Raw genomic sequence first — 14,635 nt, 5'->3', positions numbered from 1 at the left:
ATCGGTACTCCATTAACAGCTTTGACCCACAAAGGAGCCGCTTATGCGTGGAGTGATAAGCATGAAGAAGCATTCGAGTTTCTAAAGAAGAAGCTATGTGAGGCACCGATTTTATCTCTACCCGACAGAGTTGAAGACTTCGTTGTTTATAGCGATGCATATGGGGTTGGTTTGGGTTGTGTTTTGACCCAAAGAGATAAGGTGATCGCATATGCGTCTTGACAGTTGAAAGAGCATGAAAAGAACTACTCGAATCATGACTTGGAGTTGGTGGCGGTAGTTTTCGCTCTGAAGATATGGAGGCATTACCTCTATGGCACGAAGTGCAAATTGTTCACTGATCATAAGAGTCTTCAATATCTCTTTAGTCAGAAAGAATTGAACATGAGGCAACGACATTGGCTAGAATTACTTAAAGACTACGACTTTGAGATACTTTACCACCCTGGTAAAGCAAATGTTGTTACTGATGCTCTCATTCGGAAAGTCAATCTTGAGAGAAAAAGGCCAATAGCATTGAGAATATAAGTTGTCTCGACAATTATGGAGAGTATAATGAAATCTCAGGAAGAAGCTTTAAAGAAGAACGACCGGAAGGAGGAACGTTTGGGTAAAATTTTAGTATTCGATACAAACAGTTGTGAACTGAAGGTATTCCAAGATCGGATTTAGGTACCTAAGACAGGAGGAGTAAGAGATCTTATGATGGAAGAAGCTCATAAGACCGTGTATTTAATTCATCCCGGTAGCACTAAAATGTATACGGACATGAAACACTATTACTTGTGGCCGACGATGAAGCTCGATATTGCAAAGTATGTGGCCGAGTGTGTGACATGTGCAAGGGTCAAGGCACAACATCAGAAACTATATGGGAGTTTAGAACCTTTACCTGTGCTTATGTGTAAATGGGAAGACGTTGCTATGGATTTTGTCACTAAACTGCCCAGAACAAAGAATGGTCACGACATGATTTGGGTAGTCATTGATCGATTCACTAAGAGTGCGCATTTCATAGCAGCCAATGAGAAATGGTCTGTGGATAAGCTTGAAAATTCTTACATGAAAGAAATTGTGAGGCTTCACGGTGTTCTACTAACGATTATGTCGGATCGTGAAAGTCGTTTCACCTCAAGGTTTTGGAAAAGTTTACAAAAGGAATTGGGTACCAAGTTGTGTTTAAGTACAGCTTACCATCCACAGACTGATGGTCAGAGCGAACGAATGATATAAATGCTTAAAGATATGCTGAGAGCATGTACCCTGCAATTCCAAGGCAACTGGGATAAACATTTGCCTTTGGTAGAATTTTCCTACAATAATAGTTTCTACTCGAGCATAAAGATGGCACCTTATGAAGCTATGTACGGACAAAAATGTTGTACGCCATCTTGTTGGCTTGAGGCTAGGGAAAAGCAGTTTATGGGACCCAAGATAGTCCATCAAACTGCTGAAAAGCTGAAAATAATCAAGGAAAGAGTGTTAGCAGCTCAGGATTGTTAAAAGAGCTATGCTGATAACAAGCAAAGACCGATGACTTTTGAAGTTGGAGATTCGGTTTTGCTTAAAGTCTCGCCATAGAAGGGACTTATAAGATTTGGTAAAAAGGGAAAGTTGAGTCCAAGCTTACAAGCTAGAACTACCAGAAGAATTGAATGGTATTCATAACACTTTTCATGTGTGTTATCTGACAAAGTTCACGAGAAAAGTTCCCAACATGATTCCACTTTTGGAATTAAGACTTGATGAGAACAAGAGGTTAATTGAAGAACCCGAGGCAATTGTTGACCGAAAGACTAAGAAGCTTAAATACAAGATGGTCGAATTGGTGTTTGTCCATTGGAAACATACGAATGGGCCAAATCTCACCCGGGAAACGGAGAGTGACATGATGAGTCGCTATCCGCATTTGTTTGTTGATGTGTGATTTCGGGGAAGGAATCATCCTAAGGTGGAGAGAGTTGTAACGCCCGTGTTTCTTGGCTTGTCATTAATAGCAATGTAATAGTCTAGGTTAACCTTTGTAAGTCATTTTGAAATAATAAGAATGTATTATTTGAGTATTATGTGTTTTATGCTTAATTGCTTCATTATGTGGCTTAAATGAATTAAGAATAAAAATATGAGTTAAAATGAAATATTAGATAAGCCCGATATCGATACATGAAGATGTAGTGGCCGTGATGAAGTTTCCGAATATATAAAGAATGCTGAAATCCGAGTTATAACGAAGAAGTTATGACCTGTTGAAGTTTCGCGACAAAACCGGTATGGCACAGCGCGACGTAAATAGTGAATTTACGATAGAGCAATATTTAGCCTTAGTAATCTAAACGAAAGTCGTAGAATACGTTAAAACGAGAGCCTACATAAAAAGAACGTCTAAATCTGACTTCGTATGAGGAAGTTATGATTTTTCTAAGTTTCAGCTTAGCAGTATGCAGCCCGAAGTTTGGATTTGAGATCGAGTGGCCGAAACAATCTAAACAAGAATCGAAGATCTCATCGATAGTAGTGCAACGGTAAAAAGACAGACGAAAACAGACTTCAGATGAAGAAGTTATGAATTTATAACAGAGTTTTCCTGTCCCAGCCTACTAAAAATAATATAATAAAAATAAATTCAATTATAGCCGACGGAGTCTAAATGAAAGTTGTAGAGCATAATCTCACCTACGTGTGGATATAAAGAACGTCGAAAATGGAGATCGTATGCGAACGTTATAAATTTTTAAAGTTCGAGGCACATATCCCAAAGAGGGAACGCCACGCGGTCAATTGGGGAACGCCCCGCGTTCAATACTCGGCTCCGGAGTGGCCACATCGATGCTGACTCAGCGGATAAGGTATAGGATCGGAACCCCGCTCCTACGCACCGCGTTCGAAGGGAACACCCTGCGTTCGCGACATACTTCAGCACTATAAATTGATCACAAAGTCATCCGTTTTGTGGTTGCCAAATCTCTTTTCTCTCACCCATATTACCTCGTTTTACGTGCAAGTTATACCCCCGAAGCCCCGGTATCATCCCGAGACCCGAAGCGAGTCCCGAAACACCGAAGATGCCGAGAAGAAAAGAGTTTTCTAGCCGAAGCTCTGCCTGCGAGAATCCCGGTGTGTGAAGATCTTCCAGTTTCACCGAAGAATACTACTTCTACAAGCCGTAGTGTTGTCCGATAATCATCTTATCAAGTGAGTGTGTAGTTACTTTCTTCTAACACATAAATACGAAGTATTCTATGTAAAAATATGTGTTGTGTGTTTATATGTTATGTGTTATTTGAAATGAGTATTGATTGAATGTTTTATACATATGTTATGTTGTATATATATATTTTTTTATCTACAAAGATGTTGGAGAGAACATGGGTAGATAGTGGATGTGTGACGAAATAAAATGATGAGAGGTCTCGATGTTATTGTTGTTAATCTAGTCATCTAGCGGAGTATGGATGACGATCACGGACTCTTTCTAGACAGTTCTGTGGAACGGTGGCAGGTTCATAACCTATAGGTGTTGTGAACGATGTGTTCACCGGTGTACTCTATCCCCCTCATGGTTTCCTTTAGGACATCTATTGTTGAAGAAACCTCTTTGCAGTAATGTCCGTCCTGATGAAAATCCTGTTGGATTAGTGTCTAAGCCAGAAACTATATTTGGTATGAACTTGATCCGGTTGTGCCTGGTCCTTTTGGGTTGCCTTCACCAAAGCAACTTGACAAGGTAATTTATGGAGAGATAGAGGATATTATGATTTATTAATGTATTATATGATTAATATATTAAAAGGGAAATCATATTATTTAATTAATATTAGTCATGAATTAATTAGGAATTTATTGGTGAACTAACCATAAATGGTGTGATTTCGGTAGAGTTTGTGAAATTGCAACAAATTTTCAAATCAGTTGACTGAATATCTAATAAGAGACTTAGTGCACAAGTTTGTTATTGAGATGGGATTAAATTCCATTTAATTATGTAATGTGAGACACTCAATTCCCTTCTAATATGACATTATGAGTTGAATTCAATGTGGAAAGCTCACATTTATAGATTGGAACACATAAAGTATACATCCCATGTATGTGATCGGTTCTACAAGTTAACAAGGTTGAAGTTTAACTTCTTAATAATTCATTTTGATAAAACGTATATACAGATACATGAAGTAAAAGAGTTACTTACATGATTGTGAAGTTTAGCCGCATTTCAAGAGTTTGGGGACTTGGCCTTGATACAATCATGAGAGGATTAGGACACACGACTTTATAATAGTGTCAAGTTATATTTCTCTATAAAGTTCAATAAACTAGTATGTATTTTACTTCCAGGTATTCAGTTACGTTAAAGGGTTTAATTCTTAGAACACCTTGATTCTTGAGTATTTGAGTTTTTTGATACTAAGATGAGAAGTCAATTGTTTCGATATTTTCATTTATGTACTGGTTTGATCTGTTTAGAAAATTTTATGTTAGTTCATAGGTTACACTAAAATAGGGGAGCATTGTTGGTGATTTTAGTGTCCCCGGGCATTTTGAGTAATTGGAACTAACATGTGAGCTAAATGGCTTATCATTTGTACTTTATATTATATGTTTAGTGAATGTGGAATGCATGCATATATAAGATCGAGTTATAAGATGGTACGACAAAATGGCGAGGTCAAGGAGGTCACGCCCCCTTGCAGGGTCCTAAGGGCAACGCCCCTAGCGAGGTCTAATGGGCAGAGCCCTGGTGAGGTTTAGGGCAACACCCCAAAAGGTCTTCAGAAATTTGAATTAGTTTCATTATTGAAACCATTGATTAAGCCATTAAATTTGAGATTCTCCTAACTAATTTTGAAGATTAAACCCTAATCAGTGATGCATATATACAACTCCTCTTTTGAGTTGAAAACAGAACCTTCTTAGCTCTTTTTCTTAAACTAACTCATAACTATTTGGCGATTTGGCTTGTGTTTCTATGCCTAGATACACAAGTGTCCTTTTGGATTATCTTAAACTAGATTTCAGTAACTTAGACATAGGGTGGAAATATTAGTTCGGAAAATGAAATTACAAGATCCATAAGGAATCCGGTTCTCCAATATCATCCTACTTTTACTAATCCCCCAACATACATTACTAATCATCTCAAAATATTAAAATATACATTACTAATCATCTCAATCTGCCTAATATTTTTCCTATACAACCTGTATCTCCAAACACCTTAAACTTCAACCCCATAATGAGTCCAACAACATTCATAAAAAAATTTGTGTTCAAACCCTATGTCCTCAAAATCAAATCTCTAAAAGAAAATCCAAAATCTTAGTGAATCAAACCATTTCATTTGTTGTGATAGAAACTTAAAATGAAGAAGCATAGAGTCGGCATAAAAATTAAGAGTAATTACTCTTAGTTGTTTGAATAATCATTGAGAAGTAATCTCATTATTGAATTACATTGCATCTTATGAGGTCTCACTTGATTTGAAAATCATGTACAATAAATCTTATTATTTATTGGCATTGCATCTTATAAGGTCTCAGGTGATCTTATCGAATGTTGAGGTTTTATGTTGTTTTGAGTTCGAACCATATGTCCTCAAAATCAAATCTCTAAAAGAAAATCCAAAATATTAGTGAATCAAACCATTTCATTCGTTGTGATAGAAGCTTAAAATGAAGAACCATAGAGTCAGCATAAAAATTGAGAGTAATTACTCTTAGTTGTTTGAGTAATTACTCTTAGTTGTTTGAGTCATCATTGAGAAGTAATCTCATTATTGAATTACATTGCATCTTATGAGGTCTCACTTGATTTGAAAATCATGTACTATCTTATTATTTATTGGCATTGCATCTTATGAGGTCTCAGGCGATCTTATCGGATGTTGAGGTTTTATGTTGTGACCAGTATTCGTTAACGAGTTGCGCAAATAATGAAGCTGGTTCGTTCATCAATGTTGTGGGCTTCTCATATTCCATCACCTTTCCTGTAAAGTAGAAGCAATAACCATATTTTTACATCAAAATGATGTAAATTATTATATAAACAATGATTGATAGCCAATCCATTAGACTATTTTTAACATAAAAGAATAATCTGAATCTATTCATTACTTCTAACTTACATGGATTTATACTAATATTAGGTTTTTTCTTAACAAATTTGACACACATTTTGTATATAAGCTTTATAAACTATGATATTTGACAACTATAAACAAAATTAATTATTCGTATATAATTAACGTCAAATTAACTATCATATTATTAATTTTAAAAAAAAAAAATCTTTGGGCAATGCTGGCAGGTCAAAATTCTTAATTTGAAAAATGTTGAAAGGTTTGGTCGGAAAAAAGTTAGTGTATTGATGATTAAACCACAAAAGTGCTCAAATTAGAATGCTTTTAACATAATTTGCGTATAATTTTTTTAATGAGTTTGAATCATAAATCTATTACTATTAAAAATATTAATTACATTTAAAATATCATTATGCAATAAAAGAAAGTAATAATTCATAATATCTAAATTTGAAGAGACCAAACAGTAAAATAATAATAATAATAATAATAATAATAATAATAAAAAATAATAAATAAATAAAAAAAAACCAAATTTGTTGCAAATGAATCGTAAACACTAAATTTAGTGTTTTATTGTTTAGCAATACTAAAATGGTGTAAGAAACCATGTTGGGTTAGAAATGGCTAAAATTTGTAATTTGATTAAATATTAAAAGTTGCATAATAAATTAAAAAACTTATGCTTCAATCTTTCTTTCCATTCCAGCTGGAAAGGAAAAAAAAGTACTCCCGCTAAAGAATGAAAATTAACAAAAAGGTGAAAAACTCACCATCCTTCATAACAAGTACCATTGAGCAGTCTATAACGGTTGGTATTCTATGTGCAACTGTAATTACTGTGCAATCTTGAAATTCTTCTCGAATAGTTTTCTGTATAATTGTGTCGGTTGCATTATCGATTGAAGCTGTGGCTTCATCAAGTACAAGTATCTTTCGCCTTTTCAAAAGAGCTCTTCCTAAACAAAACAATTGTCGTTGTCCTAAACTCCAATTCGATCCATCTTGCACAACTGTATTTAAAATTATACAACCCCCAAATCTTTAATCTAACAAATTGTAAAAGCATAATTTAGTGTTTGGTGTATGCATTAATCAAAGAGGAAGTGAAATGGAGCATTAGGATTGAATGAAAAAAAAAATCCATGTTTGGTTGCTACTTAGGAATATAATGGAGTACTCATGGAATGTGATTCGGTTTCCTTTGCTGATTTTCATTCCATGGGAGAGGGGTGTTTTTATGCCATACCATACCTTGATGGAATGGAATGATATAAGCCCAAAGGTTAACTATTATTAATTAATTTTATTTATATACTCTTGAACAATAAATCAATAATGTTTTTAAAAAGTATCAAAACTTCAATTCAATAGTTTTCTTGTTATTTTCCAAGAATAAGTAAAGCTAGTTTTTAGTTTATAATTCTATTTGAAGATTTTATGGTATTTGATGTGAAATAATTTTTTTGCAATTTCTTAAATTGATTAATAAACTTTTTTTTAACTATGAAATACATATTTCATGGATTTCAAATGATATGAAATATTTTTTTATGTAATTTATTCAACGGTATATTTTGATTTGAATAAAACTTATTTCCATAAAGTACCAATTTTTTTATTTGGTCTTCTAATTCTACATAAAAACATTTTTGAATGGGTGGCTCATTCCATTCCTTCAACACAAACATTATAATAAAATGTAATCCCACTCCAAAATACTAAACAAAACACAAGTCAATACGCTTCTTACCTAACGAATCCAACCCCTCTTTTTTATCTTGAATCACCTCTTGAAGTTGGCATTTTTCTAGAACCTAAAAGACAATAAGTGTTACAATTTGTTAATAACTTTGATTACCATGCATGTGTCCAATTGAAATATGTTACCTTCCATAGTTCTTGATCACTATGTTCTCCAAGAGGATCAAGGTTATATCGAATGGATCCACTGAATAAAGTCGGTTCTTGTGGAATAATACCAAAATTTGATCGAAGGTCATGGAGTCCAATTGAAGTAATATCCAATTCATCTATAATGATTCTTCCTTCCGTAGGTTCCACTAATCGAAACAAAGCACTAATTAAAGTCGTCTTTCCACTCCCTGTCCTTCCAACAATTCCAATTTTGTGTCCCCCTTCAAATACACAACTGATTCCTTGAAGAACCAATGGGGAATTCGGTTGATATCTTATCTACATTGTACAAAAAAACCCAAATAGTCGATAAATCTTGAAAGGTTATTTATAGTGAACAATGTAATGAAAATCTTACGTACCTTTAGGTTTTGGATAACAATTCTACCAATACTTGGCCAGCTTCTTGAAGGTCGATTTTCTTCTATGATTTCCGGGGCTTCACTAGGGATATTCATGTATTGCTCTAGTCTTTCAACCGAAACTATCAAATTCGATAGTTGACATTGGAATTGAATGGAAACAACTAGGAAAATATTCAATGAGAGCCCATACGAAAGAGCCATTCCAATGATTCCTGTTATTACATCACATCATTTCTAGACTTCATGTATTGCTCTACTCTTCTTGTACTTCTTGAGTTTATATAGTTTGAAATCACTAACCCGAGTCAGAAGGTTGAAACGGAAGCAAAGTTATGGCTAAAGCAGAGCTTGAAACAATAAGAGCACATAGCATTTCTAGACGTTGGATTAACCATTCGTTTGCTGAAAAACTATGAAAAAATGGACTTGAGTTGTTGTCAATAAGGTGCAAATGTTCTAAAAAGAATCGATCTTCTTCACCAAAAGCTCTAATGGTAACCACTCCAGCAATAGATTGTGCAAGATGGCTTGCTACAAACGACTTACTTGTTCCATCTAATCGCATCAACTCCTTTGCAGATGCATAGTAGAATTTCTATGTGATAAATAAAGAGTACATGAGTGTTTCTTTCTCACTTAACGTAGAAATAACGACTTAACAGAGAAAGTCAGAGAAAATTAGGTTTTACACATTACGTCTTAACTGTTTACAAAATTGTCATGGTTTATTTGTTAGGTATTACATGTATATGTATATAGAAGTCTAGGAATACAATTTTTTTTTACCTGTAGAAGTATTGTGACATAAACCGTTGGAATGATAATGAACAAGATAGGCCAAGTTAGGAATGTCAAGATTCCAAAGCTAAAGTATGTGTTCATCGTTGTACCTATTCCAACTGTAAACTTCATTGCCAATTCAAGATCCACAATGCTGAGATCCGATGACACCTAACAAAAGTTAGATTCCTAAGTTTCTTGTAGCTCATTGGATCATAAGTTCTTTTTCGTTTTATGTAAGGAAAAAAGAAAAGGTATACGTATAGTCGTATACCCCAACCTTATGTGAGGGCAAAATGGTAAATATGTCCAAGTTTAGGTAAAAAGACTAATTACCCGGCTAATGATTCTTCCGACAGGTGTCGAATCATAGAAAGCCATGGGTGCTCGGAAAAGAGATGTAATCAACTTGGAGAACATTGCAATCGATGTTTTAACCCCTAATTTAACGATAAAATAAGATCTACCGAATAAAAAGAACATCATCACAAAACCCAAGATCATGTATACAAGCAACATGTTCCTCTGGTTTACGCTTCCACCTTGTACTTCCTTAGCCAACCATAGATTCTGAAGAAAATATCCGATGATGTACGAGAAATGTGACAAAATTGACATGGCGAAGTAGAAGAATCCATTGCTTTGGCTAAGATACTGTTTGTAGGGTTTTAAACCAGTGTCCCCTGCTTCGCGTTCTTCTTTCTTAATCAGTTGTTCTCCTAACGAATGATTTGATTCCATCTTTTCTTTAGGGTTGATTTGTTTAATTTCTTGATTTGGGGGTTTAGATAATTGTTGAGAATCATTAGTTGCTTGATTATCTGAAGGAGAAGTGTTGCTGAGTGCAATCACGAGGTTTTGGAACTCTTTACATGTACTAAGCAATTGATCATATGTTCCTGTTTGAATGATCTTCCCATCTGCCATTAACTGTCAATGGAATCATTAAAATATTAATTGATAGTTTTGAAATGAGTAAATTATTGAGAAAATGAAAGTATGAAATATAGCATTGTATTTTCAAAAACTATCCTTTTGTAACATTGTAAGTTATAAGATGCTTTTTTTTGACGATTTTTGAAAGTTTTCTAGAAAATTAATCTTATAAACGATCAAATATAGCATTTTCTTATTTTTATATTAAAACTTATTTTTATATATAAATTTTTTAATGAAACAAATAGGTTTTCTTAATTTTTTAAGATTTTAGTATTTATTTTCTAAATTTAACTAGAAATTCGTTTTGTTATAATCTTATTTGGGGTTTAATGAGTTTTTACTATTTTTAGTTTTTTTAGTTTTTAAAAGGTTAAGAACTACTACTACTACTAGCTTTAATTAAATAACTTGTATTAAAACTATACTTTGTCTTAACATACTATATAAAAGTTCATATTAAAGTTCATTTGATTCCTTTAATACCAACCAAACATAATCATTTATTCACTTAAATTGTTTATTTCATTACTCCGATCATTCCATTCATTTTATATTCTATTCCATCCAGCCAAATAAATACTAAAAGCCCTTTCATATATAGAAGAAACCCTAGTTTAGAAGTAGCTCACCAGAATATCATCAAAAGCAGGCAGGAAATCGACTTGGTGAGTCACAAGTAACACCGTCTTACTCGATAAAGCTTCCATGATGTATTCCTAGGAAAAGAAGAAGCATGTTAACCCTTAGATATGTAAAGTCCTTGATTTTCTCTCCAAACAAAATTTACTTTCGACAAAAAGATACAAGACCCCAAAATATATAGAGATTAATGGGCCCTTGTGTAGCCAATATGGGACCCACCAACAATAACAATTTTTTTTCACGTCTTGAATAAAAAAGTATAAACGATGATTACTTTGAACAAACTGGCTGCAGTATGTGCATCAACCGCGCTAAATGGATCATCCAAGAGGTATATATCCGCATCTTGATACAATGCTCGAGCAAGCTGAACTCGTTGCTTTTGTCCACCACTTAGATTTACGCCTCTTTCTCCAATGATTGTTTGATTGCCAAATGGGAACATATCAATATCTTTTGCAAGTGAGCATTTTGTTACTACTTCTTGATACTTATCCTCATCCATCAACTTTCCAAATAGAATATTGTCTTGAATTGTCCCTGTTTGGATCCATGCCGTTTGTGAAACGTATGCCACCTTTCCATTAACTTCAACCTGAAAATCGAAAACCCAATAACCAACTAATAACACATAATATTTAGGGTTTACCCCATCTAAGACCTTAACATAAAAACTTTTTTTTTAGTTCAAATTTGGTATTAAACCAATACAATATTACAACCCAAACACCTTCTTGCACCATGGGCTTGAAAATGAATCTATGGTTATAACAAAAAATGTGGTTAAGAAAATGGTTGCACCAACAATTAGAAAAAGGAAAAAAATTACTTCATCAGTGTACCTATTTGTGTAATTTTACAATCCAAAAACATAAAGTTTTTTGCTTTTAATTTTTATATAAAATTATATATTTAAAATACCTTTATCTATTTGTATGGAACTCTTCAACATAAATAAAATACTATTTTTGCCATAGCACAATAAGTTTGTTTAGGATATTAACAGCCAAAAATTAAAAACTTACTGTTCCTTTTATGTTGGGAACCTCTCCAAGAATGGCGGATATAAGAGTCGATTTACCAGACCCAACCTCGCCGCAAATCGCCACTTTTTTTCCGATCAAAACTTCAAGATTTACATCACCCAGAGTCGGTTTTGAAGAATCATCAATCCACGAAATCGACTCACATTTGATTATCAAAGATCGATCCTCCACCTTTACATGATTCTTCCTTTCCTTCTGCAACTCCGGCGCCTGTAAAAACTCAACAACACGACTTAACGCAACCCTTGCTTCAATAAACACCGCGGCAACATCAGAAATGTTCTGAATCGGCTCCTGAATGATCCGAATCGTTGCCAGAAACGTAAACACGTTACTCGCATCAAGCTCGATTCCCAACAAATAACACGTCCAAAACGTCACCACCGATACAATCGCCGGAGACGACCAAAACATAAGTATGAGAAACCCTCTTTGAGAGATAACCGCCGATAACCATTTCATCTCTTCGTTTCTTAACTTTCCGGCTGCATCACGGAAATGCGTCTCCCAAGCGTACAGCTTTAAAACCTTCATGTTTGAAATCGACTCTGTTATGGCCTTCAGCCGCCGGTCTTGCGCCGCCATGAGCTTCGTTAGGTGCTTATGCTGTAATTTCCCCAACGGAATGTTTCCGACCACCGTTGATATTATCACTAACAAAGCTGCAATCGTGGCTACTCCGACTGAATAATAGATTATGACAATCCCTAGACTGATCTGAAGACCGATCGTCCATATGTGATGAAACCAAAACGGAAACTCGCCGATTCTGGTAGTGTCGACGGTGGCGTAGTTCATGATTTGACCGGGGGAGTAACTCAGTTTAGCATCGTTTGATAGCCGGAGTTGCTTCTGATAAATCGCTGCACTTAACATCGATTTCACTTGGAGTCCGATGAGTCTATTCCGAAACTTCAGTTGCCTCTCCGATATCGATTCCAGACATTTCGCTAGAAATAACCCAAACGTCAGAAAATACCCTTCGTGTTCGTAACTCTGCTTCCCTTGACAAAATCGAATGAAAGCTCGAAGAATCAAAGGACCTGAAGCCATAGCGAGGACTTTTATCAGCGCAAAAAACCCAGTGATTACGAGCTTCTTCGATTGCCAAACGAACAACGTTGAGAAAATCGCCGGATCGGAACCGGAAACGCTTTTTTCTCTTCGTTTCTTCATCGTCTCCATGAATCTGGAATAACATTCTTCTGCTGTATCTTCTTTTCGTAACTTTGGGATGTCTTTGTGGTCAAGAACTTTACTTTTGCCTTTGATCAGCAACGGATTCAGCCACCAGAATGTGAACTTACTTAACGTTCCGGCATTTGCCATCGGAGTAACATTTTCGTTTGTTTCAGATGGTGGATTAGCTTGCAGAGGTGCATAAAGTAAACCATCTACCATTATGCAAGTTCTTTTCCGATGAAGCTATGAACAAATAAGAGTAGAGTCGGTAGTTATGTTCGAAAACCGATGAGTCGAGTTACGTACGTGTACAGGCATCGATGCATTTAAAATGGAAAGATTAGCACCGGAAGATCACAATCTGAGTAGGTAATTATGTCAGTCGGAAGTCGGAACTAATGTGAAAAAAGACAAGCAGAAAACAAAGATACTTATGTTATTTTAGTGATTCTAAAAGTGTGAGGTATAAGTTATAATCGAAAATTGGCTTAAATTTTTGTCCATGCTTGAATGGAAAATGATAGATGGGTGTTGGTATTCGCACAGGGGGATTCTATCTACACCACTGCAAACCATTTAAGATGGTCAAAACTACTTAAGATGGTCAAAACCATTACCGTTCAGGTCAATTAAAAAACTAAAATAATCATATTTAATGAATAATAGGAAGAAGTGGTGTCACCGAAACCGCTCTCCCTCCATCGTTACCACTTAAGTGTGTTTCTTGCCACACCAAGTGCCACAGTTTTAGTTTTATTTTATTTTCCTTTTTTTTGTTTGTTTTTTTTCTGTTAACTATTTTAATTTAATAAAACTTATTTTTTTAATAAAAAAACATAATTTTAAAGATATAATATTTCATTAATTAAAAATACAAATACCATACATTACTTAATTTAAAAAAAAAAAAACCTAAAAATTTAGAAAAACAAAGTAGAAACAAAAAACCAACAACTTTTAAAAAAACACACAAGAAACCATTAAAAATTTAATAAAAAAAAAAAAACCCAAAAAAATTAGCCACGATTCATGTAACGGTTTTTCACTTCCTCCTTCATCGCCAAAACCACTTCAAGCTCGACCTCGGTCATATTCGACGTGTCCATTGCTAGTATTCGCATGTTGCTCTTCCTTTGTTTCCGAAGCTCTCTTTCAGAAACAATTTTCAAAATCTTGTCAATTCTCTCTTTTATATCCTTCATGTCAGTTCCTATTTCTTTCAAATCATCTGAATCCGACGCTTTGCCTTTGCCTTTGCTTTTTGATTTGTCTCTTCCCAATGGTCGGGAAGGTGGTGAAAGTGGAACAGGTTCATCTTCGTTCAGATCAAATTGAACACGAGCATCTGATGTAGTGTGGTCGGACTCAGATGTTTTGCTACGTTTTGACCCACTGTCGATATGTTGGTCAGATGTTTTGCTACTCATCCATTTCCTGTTATCTTTCAAAAAATTCCAAACTTCAAGAAATTTGAAAGCCTTCAGATTTTCTTTTTGATACACTTTCAACGCTTTCTTCAAAATGAATTCATCGCTTTCTCCACTTTTCCATTGACGTTTCATGTTGTTCCACAAGTCATTAAACAACATGACTTCCTTGTTCATCTTCCCCCATTTGGAGTACACTTGATGTTTTGAACGGTATTCTCCACGGTTCATTCCTTTATGGAACCTGTGTAAAACGCGAAT

At 34.8% G+C, this 14,635-nt stretch overlaps 1 protein-coding gene across 1 annotated transcript; it reads right to left on the bottom strand.

Annotated features, from left to right (window-relative positions):
- Positions 1-5,626: 5,626 nt before the first annotated feature.
- Positions 5,627-13,459, bottom strand: LOC144999598 (ABC transporter C family member 10-like). The gene is made up of 11 exons (XM_078958726.1): positions 11,745-13,459; positions 10,994-11,314; positions 10,707-10,793; positions 9,475-10,068; positions 9,145-9,309; positions 8,659-8,953; positions 8,356-8,570; positions 7,967-8,272; positions 7,830-7,893; positions 6,850-7,089; positions 5,627-5,983 (listed from the first exon to the last, which is right to left on the bottom strand). The coding sequence occupies exons 1-11, from the start codon at positions 13,164-13,166 to the stop codon at positions 5,862-5,864; spliced, it is 3,831 nt and encodes a 1,276-aa protein (XP_078814852.1). The 5' UTR covers positions 13,167-13,459; the 3' UTR covers positions 5,627-5,861.
- Between the last annotated feature and the right edge of the window lie 1,176 nt (positions 13,460-14,635).

Source organism: Lactuca saligna, chromosome 6 (genome assembly GCF_052625555.1).
Source record: "Lactuca saligna cultivar CGN05327 chromosome 6, ASM5262555v1, whole genome shotgun sequence".
Lineage (NCBI taxonomy): Eukaryota > Viridiplantae > Streptophyta > Magnoliopsida > Asterales > Asteraceae > Lactuca > Lactuca saligna.
Note: the sequence above shows the minus strand (reverse complement) of the source record. Positions and strands in the feature narration are given on the sequence as shown.

Coding starts and splice junctions, on each gene's coding strand:
- LOC144999598 (XM_078958726.1), bottom strand. CDS start 13,166: ATGGTAGATGGTTTACTTTATGCACCTCTGCAAGCTAATCCACCATCT. Junction 10,069..10,706: donor CTGCTTTTGATGATATTCTG/GTGAGCTACTTC, acceptor TTCCATTGACAG/TTAATGGCAGATGGGAAGAT. Junction 5,984..6,849: donor GGTACTTGTTATGAAGGATG/GTGAGTTTTTCA, acceptor TCTACTTTACAG/GAAAGGTGATGGAATATGAG.